The following is a 27,093-nucleotide window of genomic DNA, read 5'->3' as shown; positions in this document are numbered from 1 at the left end:
CCTTCATTATCTGACTCTTCTGCTCCTCTTCCTCCCTCAGAGCAGCTAGTCTGGCCTCCTCTTCCTCTCGCAGGAACTGGTGGAGCTTCTCAAACTCTGCCTTTATCTGCCTCTCTGTGTGCTGGGCCTGACTCTGCAATTCAAACACACTATTTTAGACCTGAATAGTGTAACTATTTTTCATTATTTAAGTGTGGCAGCCAGTGTGTTTGTTATGCCTGTCAAAAAGAACATAAACCAAAAACAATTATTTCATATTTTTGTGTACCTAAACAGTATTCGTAATTTCTTTCCTTACCTTGATGTGTTCAGCTGTTTTCTTACAGTCTTGTTTCACGTCAGTAAACCTCTTCAGTTTTTCTTTAATAAGATTAAGACCAGGGTTGAGTTCCTCCTGGAGTTAAATGAATCAGTTATCACTTACAGAAAGACACAAATGGCACAGTAATACCCCTGCTGCAATTCAAGTGAAAGTCAGTACAGCTTATTAAGAACACTGGAAAAGTAGTCAGGAAAATAGCCCTGCTACAAATTATAGTAAAGATTAGTGAAACATACTTATAACACAGCATAAAATGTTATGTGATGCATTTTCAAAACAATTAAACCAGTCAAATTGTACAGCATATAAGATTTAAAAAATAGCCTAACTTTTGCTGGGTTGAAATTTCATATATTTTATAGTAGACTGTGAGAAAAGTTAAAGTACTTATAAAACTGATTTGACTTACTGGTACAATTATTTTTTGCCCATATGTATAGCTCTTGTCTCCACCAGTCATTGTGGATTTTACTTCCTGGTTGTTGCTCAGTTCTCTCCCCAAGCAAATAATGGAGTATTTCACAGTAGTTTTATTAGGTTGTGACCTTTATTATATTAAAGGTCATGTGTGATATCTCCATTTGTCCTGTCAGTACTTCTAATTTGACACGTCATTCCTACATATTTCTAAAATGGCTCTGTGTATTTCAGTGTTCATGTTTGGAGCCATATTCTCTGTAAAAGGCCCCCAAGCACAACTGTCAGTCAAGATTAACCATGCTTGCATTTTATTCATAAAGCCTTACGCTGAAAGTCTAATATACATGATGTTTTAATGGTTGTAAACACACTTTCAGATACAGTGCTGCCTTTTCCTGCTTTTGCCTGATCAGGAGGTTTGTTCCTGTTGCTGCCTTTGCGAGTGGAAGTGGAGGCCAGACTGACTGTATTTACAAGACCTCATACCACAGCCGTCCGTCAAAATGGAATGTTTTACACAGAGACATTTTACACATATTTATTTGAGTCTTGAAAATATTAAACACATTATATTGAAAATGGAATACCTTCAGCTCCAGTACGGCCTCTTCCACTGGACAGACTGGGTGGTTTCTGTGTTTTTTTGAAGTCTGACAGACGACACAGAGAGGCTCTTTGTCATGTTCACAGAAGAATAGAAGTTTCTCCCCATGAAGACTGCAGCGAGCGTCACTCTTGTCTGTAGTTTCTCTCTCAGTCTTCTGCTTTAAGTAAGACTCCACAATGCTTCTTAAGCCAGGTTTGGCGAGGATTATCCATAAGGCCTTTCTTCTGCAGATGGGACACTCCGAGAGCCCTTCTCTTCCCAGTACTGCTTCACACACCTCCACAGAAGCTGTGGCTGCATTTCAGGACAACAGGCTCTTTAAAAATATCACAACATACAGAGCAACAGAGCTCGTCCTCAGGAATCAAAGCTTTAGCCTCCATTTTACAGACTCTGTCTCTCACTCTGATATGTTCAATTTCACTTTTGCTGAAACTACAACAGAACACACCCCGTGTTGTTCAAAACTGGAACAAACTGGCTGAACAGGCTTGTTGTCTTCAGTCTTCTTGCCCAAGTACAGAGATGATAATGTGCCTGAACTGACTGCTCTTGAGGGATTTACAAGGTGCAGACAGTAGTGTCCCCCTGGATTAAATAAAAATGCCCAGTCAAATTATATTTATATAGCACATTCACTCGGGAACATTTAATTTGCTTGTTTCAAGACATTTGAAAGGGGGGAGTAGGCTAGTTAGATTCTTATGAACATGAAGCTAATGAGCTTAAAACTGGGAAAATACATTGTCAGCTTCACTTAACAAACATCTTAAAGTTATGACAGAAGCCTTAGAAAGCAAATAACATCACAGGGGAACCACTGAAAAATGTACAACATTGGTAAACTGAATGGCTAGCTGCCATTAACCCGTAGGCCTATGTGTTTGTGACCGGAGGTAAAATAGCCCCCTTCACACGAGTGGGGAAAGTTTATCTACTTTTACAACAATCAAAAAGAACAGAATACTGGAAAATCACACCGTTTAAATCACACTGTAATTATCTTGAACACATATATGTGTACTTACTAACTGGAATGAGCAGGGAATCAAAGAGATGGACAAAAGCTAGCTAGGCCATTTTTTCTCTCACTTCTACTGGCCTGAAAAGGCAAGAGCTGGCCAGCATGTCTACCCATCTCACAAGGAGAAAATGCCTTCTTGCCCTCTAGTGGTGAAATATGGAATAACCTTTCTTTTTTAACAGCGTTAATTCAACGCAGTATGGGCTGGGAAAAATGGTTCTTAAACAGAAAAAGACACATTTGATATTATAAATGTGACCACTCATTTGTGTGATTCACAATGGTCAGCTGCGACTATATGGCCATGTATTTGGGGGAGTGAAGGCTTACATAAAATGTGTGCACCAATCATCTTTCTTTTCCATTCTACTTTCTGCCAGCTGATCATCATTAAGTTATAATTTAGGACTCTAATCAGATTTATGAACCTGCTTTAAGCAGAGCTGCAAGGGTTTGGATATTTTTTTATGACAATTATAGGTGATGAATGACACCAGTCATTAAAAATCCAACAAAACATGTTCAAAGAAAATGAGTTTTCCCAAAATTATCCTAAATGGAACTATCCAGCAGCCATATTCTTTGGTGTGTCTTTATGAATTTAGATTCATGGTTTCACTGCAGCTCCTGGCCGTTTCTTACATGTTGTAAGATTCGGGATTCAAGCCTTAAGTAGGCTACAAAATGCTAGGTTTGTGAATCTGATTTGTATCATGGCTCCAGATTAACATTTAGAGCTTGGCTATTCTGGCACTGTTGCTCATCCTGGTGTAAATTCCAGCTTGGTTCCAGCCTAATTTTAAGCTGGTCCAGCTGGTCTGAATCTGGTCCAGCTGGAGTGAAGCTGATTTAGAGATGCTCAAGATGACAACAAGCTGGTTGAGATAGCGGTCACGTAACTAATGGATGTGCTTATGTCTCTTTCATTGTGAGTCACTGTAGATAAGCATCTGCTGAATGAATATAATGTAAAGTGCATATGAGTGCTGTCCAGAAACAATAGCTCACTGCAATGATGCAGGCCATTGTCCATGGTCTGTGACAAATAACTTATTGTGCAAATTAACATTTTTTAATTTACTTCACTCATCAGTAATTGATGGAAATAATTCTGCAATTGAACAATGACAATATAATAACAAGGTAATGTCATTTAAATTCATAATTAGACATGCACATCCCTCTTTAACTCTCGTGTTGTCTTCATATTATGCATGCACTTTGTGTTCATAGGGTCAGAAATTACCCACTCTCATTGGATCCTCTGTAATAAAGTCTCTTCATTGAATTTTAAACTCTAAATAAAAAGTTTTCAGAGAAGCAACATGCAGCTCATCAATAAATCAATGAATATCTTTACAGTCCTGAGAGACTATATTTATTCAGTTTACACCACTCGTTTTTACTACATAACACACATAATTGTTTTCTTTTGCTATAATAGATGTGGGGCATTTAACTATCATGATTTCATAACTTCATAGTTAAAACAATCATTCATCACAATCGTCAATTTTTGTACCTGATGGTACAAATACTATTTAAAAAAATACAAATTTTGTAAAATATAAAAATAGGGCCATGTTTAACTTTTTCTTCTGGTAGGGTTAGTCCAGGGAAAGTAATCAAAGCTCATACTAAAAAAAAAAAAAAAAATCAATTTCTGGGGTTTTAACTGCCATTAAGTTGAGGATAGAGCATTTTTGACCCTGAAGACAAAATGAGGGTTAAGTATTTTTCATGAAGTCAAAAAGATAAATAGATAAATAAATAAATAAATAAATAAAAACGTGTTGTTGACCCGGCTGGTAGTTACACAACATTCCTTGAATGACAGTGCTTTATTATCATTGTTTTGTGAGTAAAAAGCATGGAAAAAGGATGTAGGTGAATTATGTGTCCCCAAAGGGCATGACAGTAGCATGGTTGGGGTTCAGTCCGGATGGTAGGAAGCATCACATCAAGCTCTTGTGTGCGTGTTTGTGTGTGTGCGCGTGTTTGCATGTATTTGTTCATGTTTATGCACCTGAGAAGGAAAATATCAGTGTTGGATGTGTCTGTCCATGCCTTCTTTGTCATCATTTCGATGACTTCCTCATGCAGTCATAAACCAAATGAAGATCAAGTACTTTCATAAAATGGGCTATACAATGACAGAAACATTATTCATGCATGTAGCCTTATCTTTAATAGGAAAATCATGTTTTAAAAATGTATTTAAATTCAGGCTGAAATAATTGTAATAATACTGTTTGGAAAAAATAAGCAGAGCCATCAAAAGTTGAAAGCTTTTCAAATTTTTTAATGGTCACTGGAATAAATGATGCACTAAGCAAGTAAATTAACAACAACTGGTTGGACTGCACAATTCATTGTGAAAAAGTGGTAGAGTGGCGCCACCTGCTGGATAAAGTGCAGTGGTCATTTCTCACTCTCCTCCTGGCAAGGGTATCTGTTGTAGGTGATACTGAAATCAAAGGGCCTTGTGTTATTCTATGGCTTGACACACATGTCAACATTCTACAATTGAGTTTTTTTGTGGTTTGGGTCATGGTAGATGTGCATCCAAGCAACATTTTTTAATGTACAATTTATTAAAATAAGGAACGTCTACATATTAATAGACAGACTTAAAATAGATAAAAGTCCAGTGTCTTTCAGAAGAGACTGGAATGCAGCTACTTTAATCCTGGTGGATTGTACACACTATAAGGACAGCATGGTTGTTAGATTTTGCAGAGTGGCCTACTAAACTTTGCAGAGTCCACACAAGTACAACTAATTAGGCAGACACTTCGCTTTGCTAGTGAACTGTATCTGATCATGCTTAATATCCCATAATAAAACGGTGAAAAGAAATGCAGAAATTTTGCCACTGGAAAAAAAGTAATAACAATAAAGGGGAAAAACAGTATGAAATGCTGATATTTCATTAGATGGCTGTTAAATAATGATTAAATGGCAGTGTAGTATAATGGGTAAGGTGTTGGGCTTGTAATCGAAAGGCCACAGGTTTGATTCCTAGATGGGGCACTTCTGTTCTAACCTTGAGCAAGATACTCAACCTGCATTGCTTCAGTATATATCCAGCTGTATATATGGATGCAATGAAAATGCTGTGTAAGAAGTTGTGTAAATCACTCTGGAAACAAGCATCTGCTAAAAACCTGTAATTATTTGTTGCCATTATCTACAATAACTCAGAAAGTGTTTTGTAAAAAAAAAAAAAAAAAGTGGAATCCAGAAAAATATTTAATGGGAAAAATGTTTTTTTTTTTTTTTTTTTTCCTTATTCACAGTGTGGTGTGGAAAACAAAGTTGATATTGGAATCATTTACCAAGCTTTACACTGCAAAAGAATAGTCACATTGCGATTAGATATTCTGGCTCATTCAGAAGATTAGCCCATCTCCATGAACGCTATTGAACACTAGTTTCAAGACAATCGATTATTTATCAACAACCTTCTAAAGCCTCATATTTCCAACGTCGCTCATCATGGTTTTGCACTTCACTATATTTGATGAAGGGCCTCATATGATTAATGGTCAACACATTATAAAAAGGTTCAGAAAACTCACAATTTCAAGGAAACTTGCTTCAGTAATATTTTTTAGTTTTACGTTTAACATTTTTAAATTTCAAAATGAAGCTGTGCAACTGTGCAATCATTAGTTCAGAAAACTTGCATTTCATTGTTGGAAAAACTAAAAACTCAGTATGATGTTTGGTTGCTTTTTATTTTTAATGCTGATGTGTAAAAATACATTAATTTGATTAATGTTTTAGTGAACCACAACAGAAGAATAATGGACAAAATCTGAAAACTGAAAGAAATATCATGCCATTTTTTAATATATTTTCCTTCATATGTATTTCCTTTAGAAGAACAACCATTGTGCAAAATCACACTGACTTAAAAAAAAGCAAATTAAGTGTTTTGGATTCATTATTATGTTAACCATAAAATAACTGGAAAAAAATTAAATTACTGCCAATAACTGTAATGACATTTAAAAAAAGGTGAATTACATGTGAAGTAATGTGAAATTTAATGGTATATTGCTTGTAATTATACATATTTTTACAGTGTATGTTGCACCCTAAAAATGGATAAGTTGTTCACATTTCTTTCTGAATATGTCTCAAAAGTTCTGACCAACTGATTCCCCACCATGCACAAATGGAAAGTTTTACGGTAATTATTATTTTATTATTATCAGAGACAGCTTTGTGATTACTTGTCAATGCCAATTATTGTTGATTATCCTAATAATTGTCAAGTAAAAGGAAAGAAAAGAGTTTGAGACCAATGGCTGGGTAGCAGGTCAAGCTACTGAACAGGGCCGGCCCTAGGATTTCGGTGGCCCTAAGCAAATCTGTCCGAGCCGGGGGGGTGGGGAGGGGGTGCTGTTGGATTCTGTCGAGCCGGGGGGTGGGGAGGGGGTGCTGTTGGATTCTGTCGAACTGGGGGTGGGGGGGAGGGGTGGGGGGGGTTGGTGTTTGCTTTGTAAAATCCTTCTTACATTATTATGAAATGTTCGGTTGCCATTCCATTTAAAAATGGTCAAATGGACTGCATTTATATAGCGCTTTTATCCAAAGTGCTTTACAGTTGATGCCTCTCATTCACCAGAGCAGTTAGGGATAGGTGTCTTGCTCAGGGACACTTCGACACGCCCAGAGTGGGGCTCGAACCAGCAACCCTCCGACTGCCAGACAACCGCTCTTACCTCCTGAGCTGTGTCGCCCCCCGTTTAAAATTTATATCGCTAGTTCCGCAATAGGGGATGAATAACATCATTGCGAAAATAACATTATTTACCTTAGATAAATATTGGATCTTGTGCCCTGAAAGCCATCAACCACCCTCCTTTGATCAGTCCAGTAGGTCTGCCCGAGTTCAAGTCAACAACCAGGCATGCTGAGGCAGATTAGAACCAGCCACATTTCCTTACAAGTGCAGCATCTATAATTTGTTCATTTTCACTGGGATGATGTCATTGTTACAACTACTTTCACTGGGCATATCTGCAGGGGTCCAACATTCTTATCTTTTTTCAAACAGGGAGAGAAGTATGGGAACACTCTCTCAGTAAATGTGTCTTTAATAGTGTAAATGAGTGACGTGTCACTAGAATTGAAGAAGGACACCTAACCCCTGTCATAGTCCAGCTGCACTCTGATGCTCTGGGGCTTCCTCTTCAGTGTGAGGTCAGTAACTCCAGCTGCTTCGTGATCATCACCATTCCTCAGCATTGTGGCCCAGAATCCACTTTCTGGACTGTATGTTAGACCCCCCTTCCTACTGATGGACTCTTTCACCACTCCTATATCCCGCTTGTTCCCAACCTCCACCTCCCAGCTGTGTTTCCCTGAGGTAAACCCTTCAGATCCCATCACATTCGTACAGCAGCTAAACCTCTCTGTGTTGGCAGGATATTTCTGGTCTGTACCTGTGTCTCTCACAATGGTCAGATCATCAGAGAGAGAGACTTGGGTATGTACAGTATTGGGGTCCAGCACCACAGGAGCTGAAATATCAATAAGAACAATACTTAAAATTAAAATGCTCTATTCAGATCAGGTCACATACACAGGAAATTGAATATAATAGATATGGATTCTAATATACTGTATATACTGATTTATTCTTCAAATAAAAAAAAAACCTATTTACATTATGAAATTTAATAAATGAACACATATCAGCAAAATTAAATGTGTACAATTCACACAGCTAATAAACCATATTATGAATGAGGTTGCATATGTCATATCAATTCTGTTTACTTGTGTTCTGATATTAAATTTAGAGCCGTGTAGTGCAGCCCATAGCATCTTCCTAAACATGGAGGGAACTGAGACTGGGTGACTCTTTACTGTTAATCTTTAGCACCATTTCAATATACAGCTTGTTTCTTCAGATTCAGGTGTTCAATAACTTTTTCCAAAAAAACATGATTTCACCACCTGACCCAGATACTCACTGTACTGCACCATCTCCAGCATCTTCTCCCAGACTCTGAACTTCAGGTTGCCCAGGTGTTTGGCCACATCTATCAGAGCCCCTGAGAGCAGCTCTGGATCCTGCAGTGTGCACTGGGCTCTGTAATGACAAGAAGGAGTCACTCAGACTTTGAGGTTTCAGGTGAACAGACAAGACAAAATGAAATGAGTTTGCATACCTTGCATTGATGTTCTTGTAGCTCTGAAAAACACATAGTAAGATGTATGCATGAATAAATGTATTCAGTACAGACCATTAAGAGAGACCTGTGACAATAAGTGAGAAACACTGTAATGTACAGGTAACTGCAAAAAAAAAGCATACAAAGGATATTGAATGCAGTTGTTTCCACACAGGTGTGGTTCCTGACTTACATCCCAGCATGCTCTCGGTTGTCTATAAAAATCCAGGGCAAACCCAGCTGGCCATTATTTTGGCTACTATGGCTAGAAGAGATCTCAGTGACTTCAAAAATAGGGTCAGCTGTAGTTAGGGTTCAGCGTCATTGGTAAGAATGATCAATGACAGGTCTGTGGAGCACATACTTCTTGAATGTGATGTCCGTGCCATGCTTTCAGATGCAAGGCAAAACAGATTAATCTAGAGTGTGAACATGCAACTTCATCAGTTTGTTTTGGACTTGTGGCAGTTTGTCATGGTTCTGTGGATGAAACCCACGTGGACTCGGGGAGAACATGCAAACACCCCACAGAAAGGCCCCAAGCCAAGATTCAAACCCACAACCTTTTTGCTGTGAGGTGACAGTGCTACCCACTGCACCACCGCGCCACACACATTTTTATAATGATTATGTTATTATATGTATACTTTATATCAGACTTTAAGAAATGTTAAAGCATTGAAAAAATAGATTTGACTTATTGGAACAAGATTTTCTTGTAGGTATATGTAGCTCTTGTCTCCACCAGCAGTAAACTCCTTGGGGATTTATGTACTCTCTGGTTGTTGCTCAGTTATCTCCCCAAATATGTAGCAGTATATTCAACAGCAGTTTTTTTAGGTATTGACCTTTATTATGTTAGAATAAAGCTCTTACTGTATGTGATGCCTCTATTTGTGATGTCAATATACCTCATTTGACACATTATTGCTACATATTTATAAAATTGCACTGTGTACTCCAGTGTTTTATTTTTGTAACCATATTCCCTATAAAAGTCTCCCCAAGCAGAACTGTAAATGACGAGTTAACCATGCTTACATTTTATTTATAGTGCATTGTACAGAAAATGTAAAAGGCATAATGTTTTGTTTGTTGAATTCAATTCTGATTCAGTGCTGCCTCTTCCCCTGAATGTATTTACAAGCCCTCATATCACAGTTACCTGTCAGAACTGAATGTTTTACACACAAAGATTTTGCTCATATTTTATTTTGCCTTGAGAATATGAAAAAGTTGACATAAAATGGAATACCTTCAGCTCCAGTGCAGCCTCTTCCACTGGACAGACCGGGTGGTTTCTGTGTTTTTTTGAAGTCTGACAGACCACACAGAGAGGCTCCTTGTCATGTTTGCAGAAGAATAGAAGTTTCTCCCCATGAATAGGACAGTGAGCATCACTCTTGTGTGCAATTTCATTCTCACTATTCTGCTTCAAAATGCAAAGCACATTTTATTTATAAAGTACATTTCATGCAGGAGGGTGGCACGGTGGTGCAGCGGGTAGTACTGTCGCAAGAAGGTTATGGGTTCAAATATCGGCCTGGGGTCTTTCCGCGTGGAGTTTGCATGTTCCTCCAGGTACTCTGGTTTCCTCCCACAGTCAAAGACATGCAGGTAGGCTAATTGGAGCTTTTAAATTGCCCGTAGGAGTGAATGGTGTGTGTGCCCTGTGATAGATTGGTGGCCTGTTCAGGGTGTATTCCTGCCTCTCGCCAAATGCACATTGTGATAGGCTCCAGCACCTCCTGTGCGTGTGTGTGTGTGTGTGTGTGTGTGTGTATTTACTGCGCATGCAAATATGCATGTTCATGAGCATGCTTGTGTATGTGTGCATGTATGGCATAGTTTTCATGCATGCATTTGTACTTGGTCACATGCTTGTGCATACTTACATGTGTGTATGTGTCTGTATGTGTACCCATGTGAGTTTACATGTGTATCTGAGTGTACATGTCCGTGCTTATGCGTTACGTTTCTACATATATTTGTGTGTGTGTGTGTGTGTGTGTGTGTGTGCACTCGTGAAGGAAGAGCAAAGAAAGAAAGAGGGAAAACGATCAGTGTTGGAGCAGCATGTGTCTCTCCCCATCTTCTCTGTCACCATTTGAATCAAGAAACACGGCAAGAAATATCTGCTACCCGCCCATGACCTTTGTCTGTAGGGAGGAAAACCCCATGCAGTCATAAGCCAAATGAAGTTATATCATCAAGTACATTCATAAAACGGTCTATACAATGACTGAAACCTTATTTATGCATGTAATATTATCTTTAAGAGGAAATTCATGAGTGTGGATGTTTTAAAAATGCAGACAAAGGCAGGCTGAAATAATTGCACTTATTCAATCTAAAACAAAAATTACCACAGATATCAAAAGGTGTTATTTTTGAAAGTCTTTTTTATGGTCACTGGAAAAAGTACATTCATAAAATGAGCTATACAATGACTGAAACCTTATTTAAGCTTGTAATATTATCTTTAATATTTAATATTAGGACCCCCTTGAAAACGAGATGGTACATCTCAAGGGGTTATTCCTAATAAGCTGTTAAATACCATTTAATATACCATTTACCAAATACCATTTTTTCTTTTTACTCTTTTACAGTGTGGCACTTTCTTGGAAAACGCAGTGTATATCGGAATCAGGTGCCAGGCTTTACATTTTGAAACGATTAAACCATGATTAAATATATTAGCTCATTCAGACGAATCGCCTATTTTCATAAATGCTGCCGTTTATCAAGACAATCTATCATTTATCATTTAACAGTTCGAAAAAAAATCCTACATTTGCGATTACAGTGAGCAACAAATCCAGTATCCAAAAATTTAAAACACTCAACATTTCAAGGCACTCAAGCTTAACTATTTTACATTTTTTGATTGTTATGCAAACTAACATGAAAACAATATGAGTTGTTTTATTAACAAAACTTTAATTTGATTATTAGAAAACCGTAAAGAAATGAATTAAGCTTTTATAATAAAATGTAGTTTTTCTGAACAAATAAATGTTCACTGGCATAACTTCACAACAAAATTTAAAAATCTAAATTATGCTCAAAACTTTAAAAAAATAATTTAAAAAAAACAGTGTGGCTTGCCCTGTTGATGAATATGTCAATTAATCATAATTGAGCATTGATTAATATTATTATCAAATATTCTGGAGTGGGGTTATGACCATCATGAGGGACGTTGGAGATATGAGGTTTTAGAGGGTTAATTAACTAGGTTGTGTTGTATTTTTACTAATATTGATTTGTAAAACTACATTCATTTTATTCATGTTTCAGTGAACCACAGCAGTAGAATAATGGACAATTCTGAAATAATTGGGAGAAATATGGGGTTGTGTTTGAATACATATTTTTATTGGTATTGCCTTGTACAAAAAATCATTGTGTAAAATCAGTTAAACTGTGTAAATCATTTATGTAAGTATGGTTGGCTATTCTAAAACAGTATCTGTCATGTAATAATTGTCAGTCAATGAAAGGGAATGAGAGACCAAAGGCAGATGTGCTCTACTGAAGGCTCAGATGTAAATCCTACAGCGTGGAGCTGACAGGCTGAACTGATTATTCACTACATCTGCAAACTAAAACCAGGAAAGAGCTCAGGAGACTGATGCAATCAATCTGACTAGAGCTCATGATACGCAAACATTTCAAGCTTGTACACTGCCTTATCCACCCAGGAATGAAATCAATCCGATATTTGATTTAGCCAGAAGAGTGCATCTGCATTTTTTTGTTAAATTGTTTTAAATTTTATTTTACATATGTTTTTATGATACCAGGACTGATTGTACACCAACTTGTTTTTCAAATGCAATGGAAAAATGAATAAAATCTGATAAAAACAGCACATCTGCTTTATGTATATACATTATATGAAATGTTTAGTCCTACGATCTAGATAAAAACAAAACCCAAAACATGAACAGCTGAACTGATTATTCACTACATCTGCAAACTAAAACCAGGAAAGAGCACAGGAGACTGATAGTATAAAACTAACAAGAGCTCATGATGCATTTCAAGCTTGTACAATCATATAAACCCATATAGCCAAGAATGAAATCGATCATACATAAAATAATTTGATTTAACCAGAAGAGTGCATCTGTATTTTTTTTTTAAAGTTTATTTTAATGTTTTTTATTTATCTGTTTTTATGTTACCAAGACTGATTGTACACCAATTTGTTTTTTTCAATTACAATGGAAAACGAATAAAAACTGATAAAAAGCACATTTGATTTATGTATAAACATTACATGAAATGTTTTGTCTTGTGATTCAGATCAAAGCAAAACCCAAAACATACTAAATTAATTCATCATAATTATTAAATGAATTTCCTCTACAGTACTCTTTATGTATGAAGTAATATTTGCAGTTCAAAAGTTTAGATCAATACCAATTTATATTAACAAGCAAAAAGAGTATCCTCTACAGCATGAAAGAACAAGGTAAAAGCAATGCAGGTAAGTTACAATACAGTGTTGTTCAAGCACCAGCTTTGTACCCCTTTTCCAGAACAAAATCTAGAAATGAGGTTGCAGGAAATCAAATGGTAACTGTTACCTCTGCATGCATGTCTGCTCTCTTCTGATTGACTATTAAAACATCCCCCTTTGCAATTCCTCTAGTCTGTCCCAAATCATTATTCATGCATACTGAGGCTGATTACATTAACCAAATGGCCACTGTTACTGTTACTGTTACTGTCACTGTGTGCCTGCCTTCCATTTGGTTTTGGTAGGCCAAAAAACACCTCCCTTTGGTCAATTCACATCTCCAGCAAGTCAACTCCAGAGTACCCAAGTCAGTAACCAGGTAAGGTATGCTGAAGCAGATTAGAAACAACAAACATTCCTTAAAAGTACACCATCTATTTTTTTTTTAAACAAATACTGTCACTGGTTTGACGTCACTTTTAGAGAAACTGTCAGTGGGCATATTTGCAGGGGTCCTTCATTCTTATCTTCTTTCAAACAGGGAGAGAAGAATGGGAACACTTTCTCAGTAAATGTGCCATTAAAAGTGTGAATGAGTGACATGTCACTGGAGTCGAAGAAGGACACCTCCCCCTGTCATAGTCCAGCTGCACTCTGATGCTCTGGGGCTTCCTCTTCAGTGTGAGCTCAGTACTGTCAGCTCCACTGTACTCATCACCATTCCTCAGCTGTAAGACCCAGAATCCACTCTCTGGGCTGGCTGTTATATCACCCTTCCTAGTGATGGACTCTTTCACCACTCCTATATCCCACTCAGATTTATTCCCCACCTTCACCTCCCAGCTGTGTGTCCCTGAGGTAAACCCCTCAGATCCCAGCACATTCACACAGGTGTTAAACCTCTCTGGATTGTCAGGATATTTCTGGTCTGTACCTGTGTCTCTCACAGTAGTCAGATCATCAGAGAGAGAGACACAGGTATGTACAGTATTGGGGTCCAGCATCACAGGAGCTGAAATATCAAGAAAAAACATATTTAAAAGGCTGAGAAAAAAGAAACAATTCAAACACTTTATTCAGATTATCTCACATACACAGGGAATTGTAGGCCTATATAATAATTATGGATTCATATATACAGCAGTTATTATGATCCATACTTTAAATATGAAACCTATTTTTGCATTATAAAAATGAATAAATGAATGAACACATTTTAAAATTCAATGCACACAATTCACATGGCTAAAAAAACATAGAATTAATAAAGTTTTATATATAATGTTGATTCTGTGTTTGCCTGGGTTCTGATTTCAAATTGTGAGCAGTGCAGTGTGGCCCACTGGATCTTGCTAAACTTGGAGGGAACTGAGACTGGGTGACTCTGTAATTCATATCTTTAGCATCATTTCAAAATACAGCTTGTTTCTTCAATTCCTGTGTTCATTAAATACTTGCAAAAAACACATGATTTCACCATCTGCCCCAGATACTCACTGTACTGCACCATCTCCAGCATCTTCTCCCAGACTCTGAACTTCAGGTTGCCCAGGTGTTTGGCCACATCTACCAGAGCCCCTGAGAGCAGCTCTGGGTCCTGCAGTGTGCACTGGGCTCTGTAATGACAGCAGGAGTCACTCAAGATTTAAATGGTAAATGGACTGCATTTATATATAGCTTTTATCCTTTTATCCAAAGCGCTTTACAATTGATGCCTCTCATTCACCCATTCACACACACACTCACACATCAACGGTGAAAGGCTGCCATGAAAGGTACCAATCAGCTCGTTGGGAGCAATTGGGGGTTAAGTGTCTTGCTCAAGGACACGTCGGCACACCCAGGGCGGGGATCAAACTGTCAACCCTCCGACTGCCAGACAACCGCTCTTACCTCCTGAGCTATGTCGCCCCAGATTTAGGGTTTGAAGATACATAAACAGACACTAGAAAATAGGTCAGAGTCTACATACCTTTCCTTGATGTTCTTCTAGCTCTGTAAAACACGTAACAGCACAATTGTGATAAGATGTATACATGTATAGACATACTCAGTAGAGAACATCATGAGAGACATGTTATAATAAGTGAAAAACAAGAGCCATTCAAATAAAAGTTATGTAATTTTAACAGTAAGCAAATATGAATGAAGGTACTGTAACATACAGGTAACTGTCAAAATAAAGGAAACTCTTGAATAAATGAAGGATGCAAAGAATATTGAAAGCAGGAGCTTCCACACAGGTGTGACTCCTGAGATAATTAAGCAATAAACATCCCAGCATTCTCACGGTTGTGTATAAATATGCTGGGCAGGTTTTGTTGACCATTCATTTTGCTACCATGTGGCTGGAAGATTGCTCATCTACTCTGAATCAAATGACTGCAAATCTAGAGAGTGAACAAGCAGTTTCATCCATCTTGCAGCAGGAATGCAGGAAAATTAGGCCTTCTGTAAATTATACAGGACATGTCCTACTCTGCAGTCGTGATGTTTTCTATTGACTTTCTGGTGACAGTGATCAGTTTTTCACAAAATTCTAAAATATATAAACAAAACATGTGATGACATTTTAAAATGAGCTGATGAATCTCTAAGAACACCTGCACCCTGAGTTTGACACTGTCACAGTAGGCTACTGCTGCATTGGTGCAGAATAAGGGAACACAGCCAAATATTGTGAAAAACCACAAACCAGCATACTGAATTACAGAAATCCAGCTCTTACCTGTAAAAAGGAGGTGTCTTCAGTGTCCATGGCCTTCTCTATAGCTGTGATTTTGTCTGTAAGGGTGGATATGTGCCCTGTGATGTTTTCTATCTTCTCCTTCATTATCTGACTCTTCTGCTCCTCTTCCTCCCTCAGAGCAGCTAGTCTGGCCTCCTCTTCCTCTCGCAGGAACTGGTGGAGCTTCTCAAACTCTGCCTTTATCTGCCTCTCTGTGTGCTGGGCCTGACTCTGTAATTCAAACACACTATGTTAGACCTGATAGTGTAACTATGTTTCATTATTTAAGTGTGGCAGCCAGTGCGTTTATGCCTGTCACATACAACATAAACCAAAAACAATGCTTTTGTATTTTTCTGTCCCTAGAAAGTATTCTTAGTATTGCTTTCCTTACCCTGATATGTTCTGCTGTTTCCTTACATCCTTGTTCAACCTCAGTAAACCTCTTCAGTTTTTCTTTTATAAGATTAAGTGCAGGGTTGAGTTCCTCCTGGAGTTAAATTAATCAGTTATCACTTACAGAAAGACACAAATGGCACAGTAATACCCCTGCTGCAATACAAGTGAAAGTCAGTACAGCTTATTAAGAACATGGGAGAAGTAGTCAGGAAAATAGCCCTGCTACAAATTAAGTAAAGATTAGTGAAACATACATTACTTATAACACAGCATAACATTTTATGCGATGCATTTTCAAAACAATTAATCCAGTCAAATTGTACAGCATATAAGATTTTAAAAATAACCTAACCTTTGCTGGGTTGTAATTTCATATATTTTATAGTAGACTGTAAGAAATGTTAAAGTGCTTATAAAATTGATTTGACTTGTTGGTACAATAATTTTTTGCGCAAATGTATAGCTCTTGTCTCCACCAGTCATTGTGGATTTCTGTACTTACTGTTTGTTGTTCAGTTCTCTGCCCAAGCAAATAACAGAGTATTTCACAGCAGCTTTATTTGGTTGTGACCTTTATTATATTAAAGGCCATGTGTGATATCTCCATTTGTCCTGTCAGTACTTCTATTTTGACTTATCATTGCTATATATTTCTAAAATGGCTCTGTGTATTTCAGTGTTCATGTTTGGAGCCATATTCTCTGTAAAAGGCCCCCAAGCACAACTGTCAATCAAGATTATCCATGCTCGCATTTTATTCATAAAGCCCTACACTGAAAGACTAATATACATGATGTTTTAATGGTTGTAAACACACTTTCAGATACAGTGCTGCCTCTTCCTGCTTTTGTCTGATCAGCAGGTTTGTTCCTGATGCTGCCTTTGCGAGTGGAAGTGGAGGCCAGACTGACTGTATTTACAAGACCTCATACCACAGCCGTCCGTCAGAATGGAATGTTTTACACAGAGACATTTTACACATATTTATTTGTGTCTTGAAAAAATTAAACACATTATATTGAAAATGGAATACCTTCAGCTCCAGTACGGCCTCTTCCACTGGACAGACCGGGTGGTTTCTGTGTTTTTTTGAAGTCTGACAGACGACACAGAGAGGCTCTTTGTCATGTTCACAGAAGAATAGAAGTTTCTCCCCATGAAGACTGCAGCGAGCATTACTTGTGTCGGTAGTTTCTCTCTCAGTCTTCTGCTTTAAGTAGGACTCCACAATGCTTCTTAAGGCCAGGTTTGCCGGAGGATTATCCATAGAGGCCTTTCTCCTGCAGATGGGACACTCTCGAGAGCCCTTCTCTTCCCAGTACTGCTTCACACACACTCCACAGAAGCTGTGGCTGCATTTCAGGACAACAGGCTCTTTAAAAATATCACAACATACAGAGCAACAGAGCTCGTCCTCAGGAATCAAAGCTTTAGCCTCCATTTTACAGACTCTGTCTCTCACTCTGATATGTTCAATTTCACTTTTGCTGAAACTACAACAGAACACACCCCATGTCGTTCAAAACTGGAACAAACTGGCTGATCAGGCTTGTTGTCGTCAGTTTTCTTTCCCAAATACAGAGATGATAATGTGCCTGAACTGACTGCTCTTGAGGGATTTACAAGGTGCAGACAGTAGTGTCCCCCTGGATTAAATAAAAATGCCCAGTCAAATTATATTTATATAGCACATTCACTCGGGAACATTTAATTTGCTTGTTTCAAGACATTTGAAAGGGGGGAGTAGGCTAGTTAGATTATTATGAACATGAAGCTAATGAGCTTAAAACTGGGAAAATACATTGTCAGCTTCACTTAACAAACATCTTAAAGTTATGACAGAAGCCTTAGAAAGCAAATAACATCACAGGGGAACCATTGCAAAATGTACAACGTTGGTAAACTGAATGGCTAGCTGCCATTAACCCGTAGGCCTATGTGTTTGTGACCGGAGGTAAAATAGCCCCCTTCACACGAGTGGGGAAAGTTTATCTACTTTTACAACAATCAAAAAGAACAGAATACTGGAAAATCACACCGTTTAAATCACACTGTAATTATCTTGAACACATATACGTGTACTCACTAACTGGAATGAGCAGGGAATCCAAGAGATGGACAAAAGCTAGCTAGGCCATTTCTTTCTCTCTCTTCTACTGGCCTGAAAAGGCGAGAGCTGGCCAGCATGCCTACCCGTCTCACAAGGAGAAAATGCCTCATCGCCCTCTAGTGGTGAAATATGGAATAACCTTTCTTTTTGAACAGCGTTAATTCAACGCAGTATGGGCTGGGAAAAATGGTTCTTAAACAGAAAAAGACACATTTGATATTATAAATGTGACCACTCATTTGTGTGATTCACAATGGTCAGCTGCGACTATATGGCCATGTATTTGGGGGAGTGAAGGCTTACATAAAAGGTGTGCACCAATCATCTTTCTTTTCCATTCTGCTTTCTGCCAGCTGATCATCATTAAGTTATAATTTAGGGCTCTAATCAGATTTATGAACCTGCTTTAAGCAGAGCTGCAAGGTTTTGGATATTTTTTATGACAATTATAGGTGATGTACGACACCAGTCATTAAAAATCCAACAAAACATGTTCAAAGAAAATGAGTTTTCCCAAAATTATCCTAAATGGAACTACCCAGCAGCCATATTCTTTGGTGTGTCTTTATGAATTTAGATTAATGGTTTCACTGCAGCTCCTGGCTGTTTCGTACATGTTGTAAGATTAGGAATTCAAGACTTAAGTAGGCTACAAAATGCTAGGTTTGTGAATCTGATTTGTATCAGGGCTCCAGATTAACATTTAGAGCTTGGCTATTCTGGCACTGTTGCTCATCCTGGTGTAAATTTCACCTTGGTTCCAGCCTAGTTTTAAGCTGGTCCAGCTGGTCTGAATCTGGTCCAGCTGGAGTGAAGCTGATTTAGAGATGCTCAAGATGACAACAAGCTGGTTGATATAGCGGTCAAGTAACTAATGGATGTGCTTATGTTTCTTTCATTGTAAGTCACTGTAGATAAGCATCTGCTAAATGAATATAATATAAAGTGCATATGAGTGCTGTCCAGAAACAATAGCTCACTGCAATGATGCAGGCCATTGTCCATGGTCTGTGACAAATAACTTTTGTACAAATTAACATTTTTTAATTTACTTCACTCATCAGTAATTGCTGGAAATAATTCTGCAATTGAGCAATGACAATATAATGACAAGGTAATGTCATTTAAATTCATAATTAGACATGCACATCCCTCTTTAACTCTCGTGTTGTCTTCATATTATGCATGCACTTTGTGTTCATAGGGTCAGAAATCACCCACTCTCAATCTCTTCATTGAATTTTAAACTCTAAATAAAAAGTTTTCAGAGAAGCAACATGCAGCTCATCAATAAATCAACGAATATCTTTACAGTCCTGAGAGACTGTATTTCTTCAGTTTACACCACTCGTTTTTACTACATAACACACATAATTGTTTTCTTTTGCTATAATAGATGTGGGGCATTTAACTTTCACAATTTCATAACTTCATAGTTAAAACAATCATTCATTACAATTGTCAGTTTTTGTACCCTGATGGTACAAATTCTATTTTAAAAAATACAAATGTTGTAAAATATTAAAAAAAGGGCCATGTTTAACTTTCTTCTGGTAGGGTTAGTCCAGGGAAAGTAATCAAAGTTCATACTAAAAAAAAAAAAATCAATTTCTGGGGTTTTAACTGCCGTTAAGTTGTGGATAGAGCATTTTTGACCCTGAAGACAAAATGAGGGTAGGGTATTTTATATGAAGTCAAAAAGATAAATAAATAAATAAAAACATGCTGTTGATGTCATGTTCCGGTGTTCCTGTCTGTGTTTCCCCTGTTGGGCCGCCAGATGGCGGCACTTCTGTTTTTTGACCTGCTCCCTCCCTGTTAATTGTATGATTGTTTCATTGTCTCGTTATCCCATCATTGTTCCCACCTGTGTCTTGTTATCCCCTCCTTCTGGTTTGATTGTTTTTTGAGTTCACCTGTGTCTTGTTACCCCTTGTCTATTTAAGTTCTCTGTTCCCTTGACTCGGGTGCTGGTTCCTTGCGTTTGTTCTGCCTTGTGTTTGTTACCGATGTATGTTCAGTCCATTTATACCTGCCCGCGTTCTTTTACCTGTTTGTGTTTGTGCCCTGACTTACATGTACCTGCCTGCTTGTGTTTGTTCCCTGACTTACATGTACCTGCCTGCTTGTGTTTGTTTCCTGACTAGTTTTGTTCCTGACTAGTTTTGTTCCTGACTTGTTTTGTTCCTGACTTGTTTTGTTCCTGACTTGTTTTGTTCTTGACTTGTTTTGTTCTTGACTTGTTTTGTTCTTGACTTGTTTTGTTCTTGACTTGTTTAGTTCCTGATTTGTTTAGTTCCTGACTTGTTGATTTGCCCTTGTGTTCTGCCTGCCTGCGTTCTGCCCTGACTGTGTTCTGCTCTGCCCGTGTTTGAGTTCCTCTTGTTTTCTGTTTTATTTAGAGATTTTTTGAGTTCGTGTTTTTCCCTTTGTGGCCTTGCCTGTTCCTTGTTTGTTCACCTTGTGTTAGTAAAGTCTTTGTTAATTTTCCCTTTTGAGTTTGTGTTTTTTTTTCCCTCTGCATTTGGGTCCCCCCTACCCGGACCGTCACAGAAGGAACCAGCCAGTGTGGGACCCAGCAGAGGTGTTTTTTTTTTTTTTTTTTTTTTTTTTGGTTGTTCGTTGTTTGTGTTTGTTTATCATGCCACCGGGGTGGTGGAGTGACCCGGAGTCCCTCGCCCTTGAGCTTCCCAGTGCCCGGGGTGGGCGGTCACGGAGGCGCCGTGGTCGGGCTGCCTCCCGGTCGGCCAGACCTCCAGCTGCCCAGCCAGCGGTTCCCGGCCCTGCGTCATTCGAAGGGACTCGACTGGCGATCTTTCCAGGGCCCGGCCCGCGGGGGTCCCGCCGGTCCCGTCCAGCTGCCCAGCCTGGTTCCCTACGGCTGTGGTCTGTGTTCCTGTCCCCTGCCCAGCCCAGTCGGCAGGGCCCTCGGCCTGCTCCACCCCAAGTCCAGGAAGGGCCTTCACGGCCTGCTCTGCTCCAAGTCCCGGAGGGGCCTTCACGTCCTGCTCTGCCTCAAGTCCCGGAGGGGCCTTCACGGCCTGCTCTGCCTGAAGTCCCAGAGCGGCCTTCACGGCCTGCTCTGCCTCAAGTCCCGGAGCGGCCTTCACGGCCTGCTCTGCCTCAAGTCCCGGAGCGGCCTTCACGGCCTGCTCTGCCTCAAGTCCCGGAGCGGCCTTCACGGCCTGCTCTGCCTCAAGTCCCGGAGCGGCCTTCACGGCCTGCTCTGCCTCAAGTCCCGGAGCGGCCTTCACGGCCTGCTCTGCCTCAAGTCCCGGAGCGGCCTTCACGGCCTGCTCTGCCTCAAGTCCCGGAGCGGCCTTCACGGCCTGCTCTGCCTCAAGTCCCGGAGCGGCCTTCACGGCCTGCTCTGCCTCAAGTCCCGGAGCGGCCTTCACGGCCTGCTCTGCCTCAAGTCCCGGGCGGCCTTCACGGCCTGCTCTGCCTCAAGTCCCGGAGCGGCCTTCACGGCCTGCTCTGCCTCAAGTCCCGGAGCGGCCTTCACGGCCTGCTCTGCCTCAAGTCCCGGAGCGGCCTTCACGGCCTGCTCTGCCTCAAGTCCCGGAGCGGCCTTCACGGCCTGCTCTGCCTCGAGCCCCGGAGAGGCTCCCAGATCCGCCTCGAGCCCCGGAGAGGCTCCCAGATCCGCCTCGAGCCCCGGAGAGGCTCCCAGATCCGCCTCGAGCCCCGGAGAGGCTCCCAGAGCCGCCTCGAGCTCCGGAGAGGCTCCCAGAGCCGCCTCGAGCCCCGGAGAGGCCCCCAGAGCCGCCTCGAGCTCCGGAGAGGCCCCCAGATCCGCCTCGAGCCCCGGAGAGGCCCCCAGAGCCGCCTCGAGCCCCGGAGAGGCCCCCAGAGCCGCCTCGAGCCCCGGAGAGGCCCCCAGAGCCGCCTCGAGCCCCGGAGAGGCCCCCAGAGCCGCCTCGAGCCCCGGAGAGGCCCCCAGAGCCGCCTCCAGCCCCGGAGAGGCCCCCAGAGCCGCCTCCAGCCCCGGAGGTCCCGCCTGCTCTGACCCTTCCGCGGAGGCCGCCTGCTACACCCAAGTTTCGGGCTTTACTTGTGCCTTGAGCCCCGGGGGGGCCTCCGGAGCCACCTCAAGCCCCAGGGGGGCCTCCGCAGCTGCCTCGAGTCCCGGGGGGGCCTCCGGAGCCGTCCAGAGCTCCGGAGAGGCCTCCAGAGCCGTCCAGAGCCCCGGAGAGGACAACGGTCCCTTCTGTTGTCCCGCAGGGGCCGCCGCAGACTGCTCTGGCCGCCCCGCAGGCTAAGCCACCTGCCTTGCCCCCTAGCGTTCGTGCTCCCCCTGGCGTTTGTGCTCCCCCTGGCGTTTGTGCTCCCCCTGGCGTTCGTTCTCCCCCTGGCGTTTGTGCTCCCCCTGGCGTTCGTTCTCCCCCTAGCGTTCGTGCTCCCCCTAGTGTTCTCGCGCCCCCCAGTGTCCGTTCTTTCCCTAATGTTCTCGCTCCCCCTAGTGTCCACACCTTGCCCCCTGGCGTTCGTGCTCCCCCTGGCGTTCGTGCTCCCCCTGGCGTTCGTGCTTCCCCTAGTGTTCTCACGCCCCCCAGCGTCCGTTCTTTTCCTAGTGTTCTCGCTCCCCCTAGTGTCCACACCTTGCCCCCTGGCGTTCGTGCTTCCCCTGGCGTTCGTGCTTCCCCTAGTGTTCTCGCTCCCCCTAGTGTTCGCCCTTCCCCCAGTGATCGTCTCTCCCCCGGTGTCGTCGCTTCCCCCAGTGGTCGCCCCTCCCCCGGTGTCGTCGCTTCCCCCAGTGGTCGCCTCTTCCCCGGAGTCTGTCCTCCCCCCAGTGGTCGTCCCTCCCCCGGTCTCGTCGCTCCCCCCAGTGGTCGTCTCTCCCCCGGTGTCGGTCCTTCCCCCAGTGATCGTCTCTTCCCCGGAGTCCGTCCTCCCCCCGGTGGTCGTCCCTCCCCCGGTCTCGTCGCTCCCCCTGGTGTCCATTCTCCCTTTGGTGTTTGTCCTCCCAACCGTGTGTCCGTGTGTTCCCCGGCCCCCCTGTCTAATTGTCTGCCCGCCTGTTTGTCTGTTGGTCTACCCGTATGTGTGTCAGCCAGTTTGTTGGCCTGTTTGTCTGCCCCCCAAGCCGTCAGCCCATCGGCCAACGTGTTTGCCCGCCTGTCTGCCTGTCTGTCAGTGTGCCAGTCCGCGTGTGTTTTGTCTTGTTTGCCTGTGTGTCAGTCCCTATGTCAGTTGTTGGGCTCCCCCCTCGCCTTCCCTGTCTGCCTGTCCCTTTGTGTGTCCGTCGGTGTCGCCGTGTGCCTCCCCGCCTGCTTGTCCCTGTGTCTGTCCTTGTAGGTCTCCCGATTGTGCCAGTATCTGGCAGTCTGTTTCCCCGTCAGTCTTGTCCACCCAGTCCAGTGTTGTCGTGCCCCGTCTCAGTCCTGTCCTGTATGTCTGCCTTGCCCCTGTCCAAGTCCCCCCTGGTTTCCTGAGTCCCCCCTGGTTTCCTGAGTCCCCGTGTCGCCCGAGTGCGGGCCCTGAATTTCCCCGTGTCGCCCGGAGTGCGGGCCCTGAATTTCCCCGTGTCGCCCGGAGTGCGGGCCCTGAATTTCCCCGTGTCGCCCGGAGTGCGGGCCCTGAATTTCCCCATGTCGCCCGGAGTGCGGGCCCTGAATTTCCCCGTGTCGCCCGATGTGCGGGCTCTGAGTCTCCCCCGTATCGCCCGATGTGCGGGCCCTGAGTTTCCCCCGTGTCGCCCGATGTGCGGGCCCTGAGTTTCCCCCGTGTCGCCCGATGTGCGAGCCCTGAGTTTCCCCCGTGTCGCCCGATGTGCGGGCCCTGAATTTCCCCGTGTCGCCCGATGTGCGGGCCCTGAGTTTCCCCGAGTCCTGCCCAGCCCTGAGTCTCCCCGTGTCGCCCGAGTCCTGCCCATCCCTGAGTCTCCCCGTGTCCCCCGGGTCCTGCCCAGCCCTGAGTCTCCCCGTGTTGCCCGGGTCCTGCCCAGTCCCGAGTCCTGTTTCCCCGTCCGAGTCCAGTCCCGAATCCTGTTTCCCCCGTCCGAGTCCAGTCCCGAATCCTGTTTCCCCCGTCCGAGTCCTGTCCCGAATCCTGTTTCCCCCGTCCGAGTCCTGTCCCGAGTCCTGTTCCCCCGTCCGAGTCCAGTCCCGAGTCCTGCGTCCCGTTCCAGTCCCGTCCTGTTCCTGTCCAGTCCTGTTTCTGCCCCGAGTTCCCGTCCAGTCCCGAGTTCCCCTCCAGCCCCGAGTCTTGTTCTTGTCTTGTTCCTGTCCTGTCCAGCCCAGCCCTGAGTCTTGTCCTGTCCAGTCTTGTTTCTGCCCCAGTCCTGTTCCTGCTCTGTGTCCAGTCCCTGTTCCTGTCAGAGTCCTGTTCCCGTGTTCTGTCCCTGTTCTTGTCTTGTCCTGTCTCCAGCCCTCACCCTCTGTTGACTCCCTCCCCGGGTCGGCCTCCTGGGACGTCAGGAGCCGTCCCTTGGGGGGGGGGTACTGTCATGTTCCGGTGTTCCTGTCTGTGTTTCCCCTGTTGGGCCGCCAGATGGCGGCACTTCTGTTTTTTGACCTGCTCCCTCCCTGTTAATTGTATGATTGTTTCATTGTCTCGTTATCCCATCATTGTTCCCACCTGTGTCTTGTTATCCCCTCCTTCTGGTTTGATTGTTTTTTGAGTTCACCTGTGTCTTGTTACCCCTTGTCTATTTAAGTTCTCTGTTCCCTTGACTCGGGTGCTGGTTCCTTGCGTTTGTTCTGCCTTGTGTTTGTTACCGATGTATGTTCAGTCCATTTATACCTGCCCGCGTTCTTTTACCTGTTTGTGTTTGTGCCCTGACTTACATGTACCTGCCTGCTTGTGTTTGTTCCCTGACTTACATGTACCTGCCTGCTTGTGTTTGTTTCCTGACTAGTTTTGTTCCTGACTAGTTTTGTTCCTGACTTGTTTTGTTCCTGACTTGTTTTGTTCCTGACTTGTTTTGTTCTTGACTTGTTTTGTTCTTGACTTGTTTTGTTCTTGACTTGTTTTGTTCTTGACTTGTTTTGTTCTTGACTTGTTTTGTTCTTGACTTGTTTTGTTCTTGACTTGTTTAGTTCCTGATTTGTTTAGTTCCTGACTTGTTGATTTGCCCTTGTGTTCTGCCTGCCTGCGTTCTGCCCTGACTGTGTTCTGCTCTGCCCGTGTTTGAGTTCCTCTTGTTTTCTGTTTTATTTAGAGATTTTTTGAGTTCGTGTTTTTCCCTTTGTGGCCTTGCCTGTTCCTTGTTTGTTCACCTTGTGTTAGTAAAGTCTTTGTTAATTTTCCCTTTTGAGTTTGTGTTTTTTTTTCCCTCTGCATTTGGGTCCCCCCTACCCGGACCGTCACAGTTGAACCGTCTGGTAGTTACATTCATTGAATGACGGTGCTTTATTATCATTGTTTTGTGAGTAAAAAGCATGGAAAAAGGATGTAGGTGAATTATGTGTCCCCAAAAGGCATGACAGTAGCATGGTTGGGGTTCAGTCCAGATGATAGGAAGCATCACATCAAGCCCTTGTGTGCGTGTTTGTGTGTGTGTGCGTGTGTGTGCATGTATTTGTTTGTGTTTATGCACCTGAGAAGGAAAATATCAGTGTTGGATGTGTCTGTCCATGCCTTCTTTGTCATCATTTCGATGACGACACACCCCAGGCTCCACATATCTGTTATGACTTTCTGTAGAGAGGAAAACTTCCTCATGCAGTCATAAACCAAATGAAGATCAAGTACTTTCATAAAATGGGCTATACAATGACAGAAACATTATTTATGCATGTAGCCTTATCTTTAATAGGAAAATCATGTTTTAAAAATGTATTTAAATTCAGGCTGAAATAATTGTAATAATACTGTTTGGAAAAAATAAGCAGAGCCATCAAAAGTTGAAAGCTTTTCAAATTTTTTAATGGTCACTGGAATAAATGATGCACTAAGCAAGTAAATTAACAATAACTGGTTGGACTGCAAAATTCATGGTGCAAAAGTGGTAGGGTGGCGCCACCTGCTGGATAAAGTGCAGTGGTCATTTCTCACTCTCCTTCTGGCAAGGGTATCTGTTGGTAAATGGTAAATGGACTGCATTTATATAGCGCTTTTATCCAAAGCGCTTTACAATTGATGCCTCTCATTCGCCACAGCAGTTAGGTGTCTTGCTCAAGGACACTTCAACACGCCCAGGGCGGGGTTTGAACCGGCAACCCTCCGACTGCCAGACAATCAGTCTTACCTCCTGAGCTATGTCGCCCCCCTGTTGTAGGTGATACTGAAATCAAAGGGCCTTGTGTTATTCTATGGCTTGACACACATGTCAACATTCTACAATTGAGTTTTTTTATGGTTTGGGTCATGGTAGATGTGCATCCAAGCAACATTTTTTAATGTACAATTTATTAAAATAAGGAATGTCTGCATATTAATAGACAGACTCAAAATAGATAAAAGTCCAGTGTCTTTCAGAAGAGACTGGAATGCAGCTGTTTTAGTCCTGGTGGATTATACACACTATAAGGACAGCATGGTTGTTAGATTTTGCAGAGTGGCCTACTAAACTTTGCAGAGTTTACACAAGTACAACAAATTAGGCAGACACTTCGCTTTGCTAGTGAACTGTATCTGATCATGCTTAATATCCTATAATAAAACGGTGAAAAGACATGCAGAAATTTTGCCACTGGTAAAAAAAGTCATGACAATAAAGGGGAAAAACAGTATGAAATCCTGATATTTCATTAGATGGCTGTTAAATAATGATTAAATGGCAGTGTAGTATAATGGGTAAGGCGTTGGGCTTGTAATCAGAAGGTCACAGGTTTGATTCCCAGATGGGGCACTGCTGTTTAAACCTTGAGCAAGGAAT

At 42.3% G+C, this 27,093-nt stretch overlaps 2 protein-coding genes, 1 long non-coding RNA gene and 1 pseudogene across 4 annotated transcripts; all 4 read right to left on the bottom strand.

The window, feature by feature from the left end:
- Positions 1-69: 69 nt before the first annotated feature.
- Positions 70-9,939, bottom strand: LOC135249481 (uncharacterized). Of its 2 annotated transcripts, none has more exons than XR_010328698.1 (3): positions 9,820-9,939; positions 299-394; positions 70-133 (listed from the first exon to the last, which is right to left on the bottom strand). It is a non-coding gene; the product is annotated as an uncharacterized LOC135249481 (long non-coding RNA). The 2 variants fall into 2 exon arrangements; XR_010328697.1 differs by lacking the exon at positions 9,820-9,939 and adding an exon at positions 1,330-1,531.
- On the bottom strand, positions 7,231-9,489 carry LOC135249533 (zinc-binding protein A33-like). Its single transcript, XM_064325147.1, has 3 exons — positions 9,476-9,489; positions 8,364-8,482; positions 7,231-7,907 (listed from the first exon to the last, which is right to left on the bottom strand). Exons 1-3 carry the CDS (start codon positions 9,487-9,489, stop codon positions 7,528-7,530), a joined length of 513 nt encoding a protein of 170 aa, XP_064181217.1. The 3' UTR covers positions 7,231-7,527.
- Positions 9,940-11,923: 1,984 nt separating the features above from the next.
- Positions 11,924-14,653, bottom strand: LOC135247576 (zinc-binding protein A33-like; annotated as a pseudogene).
- Positions 14,654-14,714: 61 nt separating this feature from the next.
- LOC135247573 (E3 ubiquitin-protein ligase TRIM35-like) lies at positions 14,715-18,366 on the bottom strand. The gene is made up of 5 exons (XM_064321157.1): positions 18,249-18,366; positions 17,196-17,808; positions 16,158-16,253; positions 15,764-15,994; positions 14,715-15,030 (listed from the first exon to the last, which is right to left on the bottom strand). Exons 2-5 carry the CDS (start codon positions 17,601-17,603, stop codon positions 15,025-15,027), a joined length of 741 nt encoding a protein of 246 aa, XP_064177227.1. The 5' UTR covers positions 17,604-17,808; positions 18,249-18,366; the 3' UTR covers positions 14,715-15,024.
- Between the last annotated feature and the right edge of the window lie 8,727 nt (positions 18,367-27,093).

This window comes from Anguilla rostrata, chromosome 2 (genome assembly GCF_018555375.3).
Source record: "Anguilla rostrata isolate EN2019 chromosome 2, ASM1855537v3, whole genome shotgun sequence".
NCBI classification, from domain to species: domain Eukaryota; kingdom Metazoa; phylum Chordata; class Actinopteri; order Anguilliformes; family Anguillidae; genus Anguilla; species Anguilla rostrata.
Note: the sequence above shows the minus strand (reverse complement) of the source record. Positions and strands in the feature narration are given on the sequence as shown.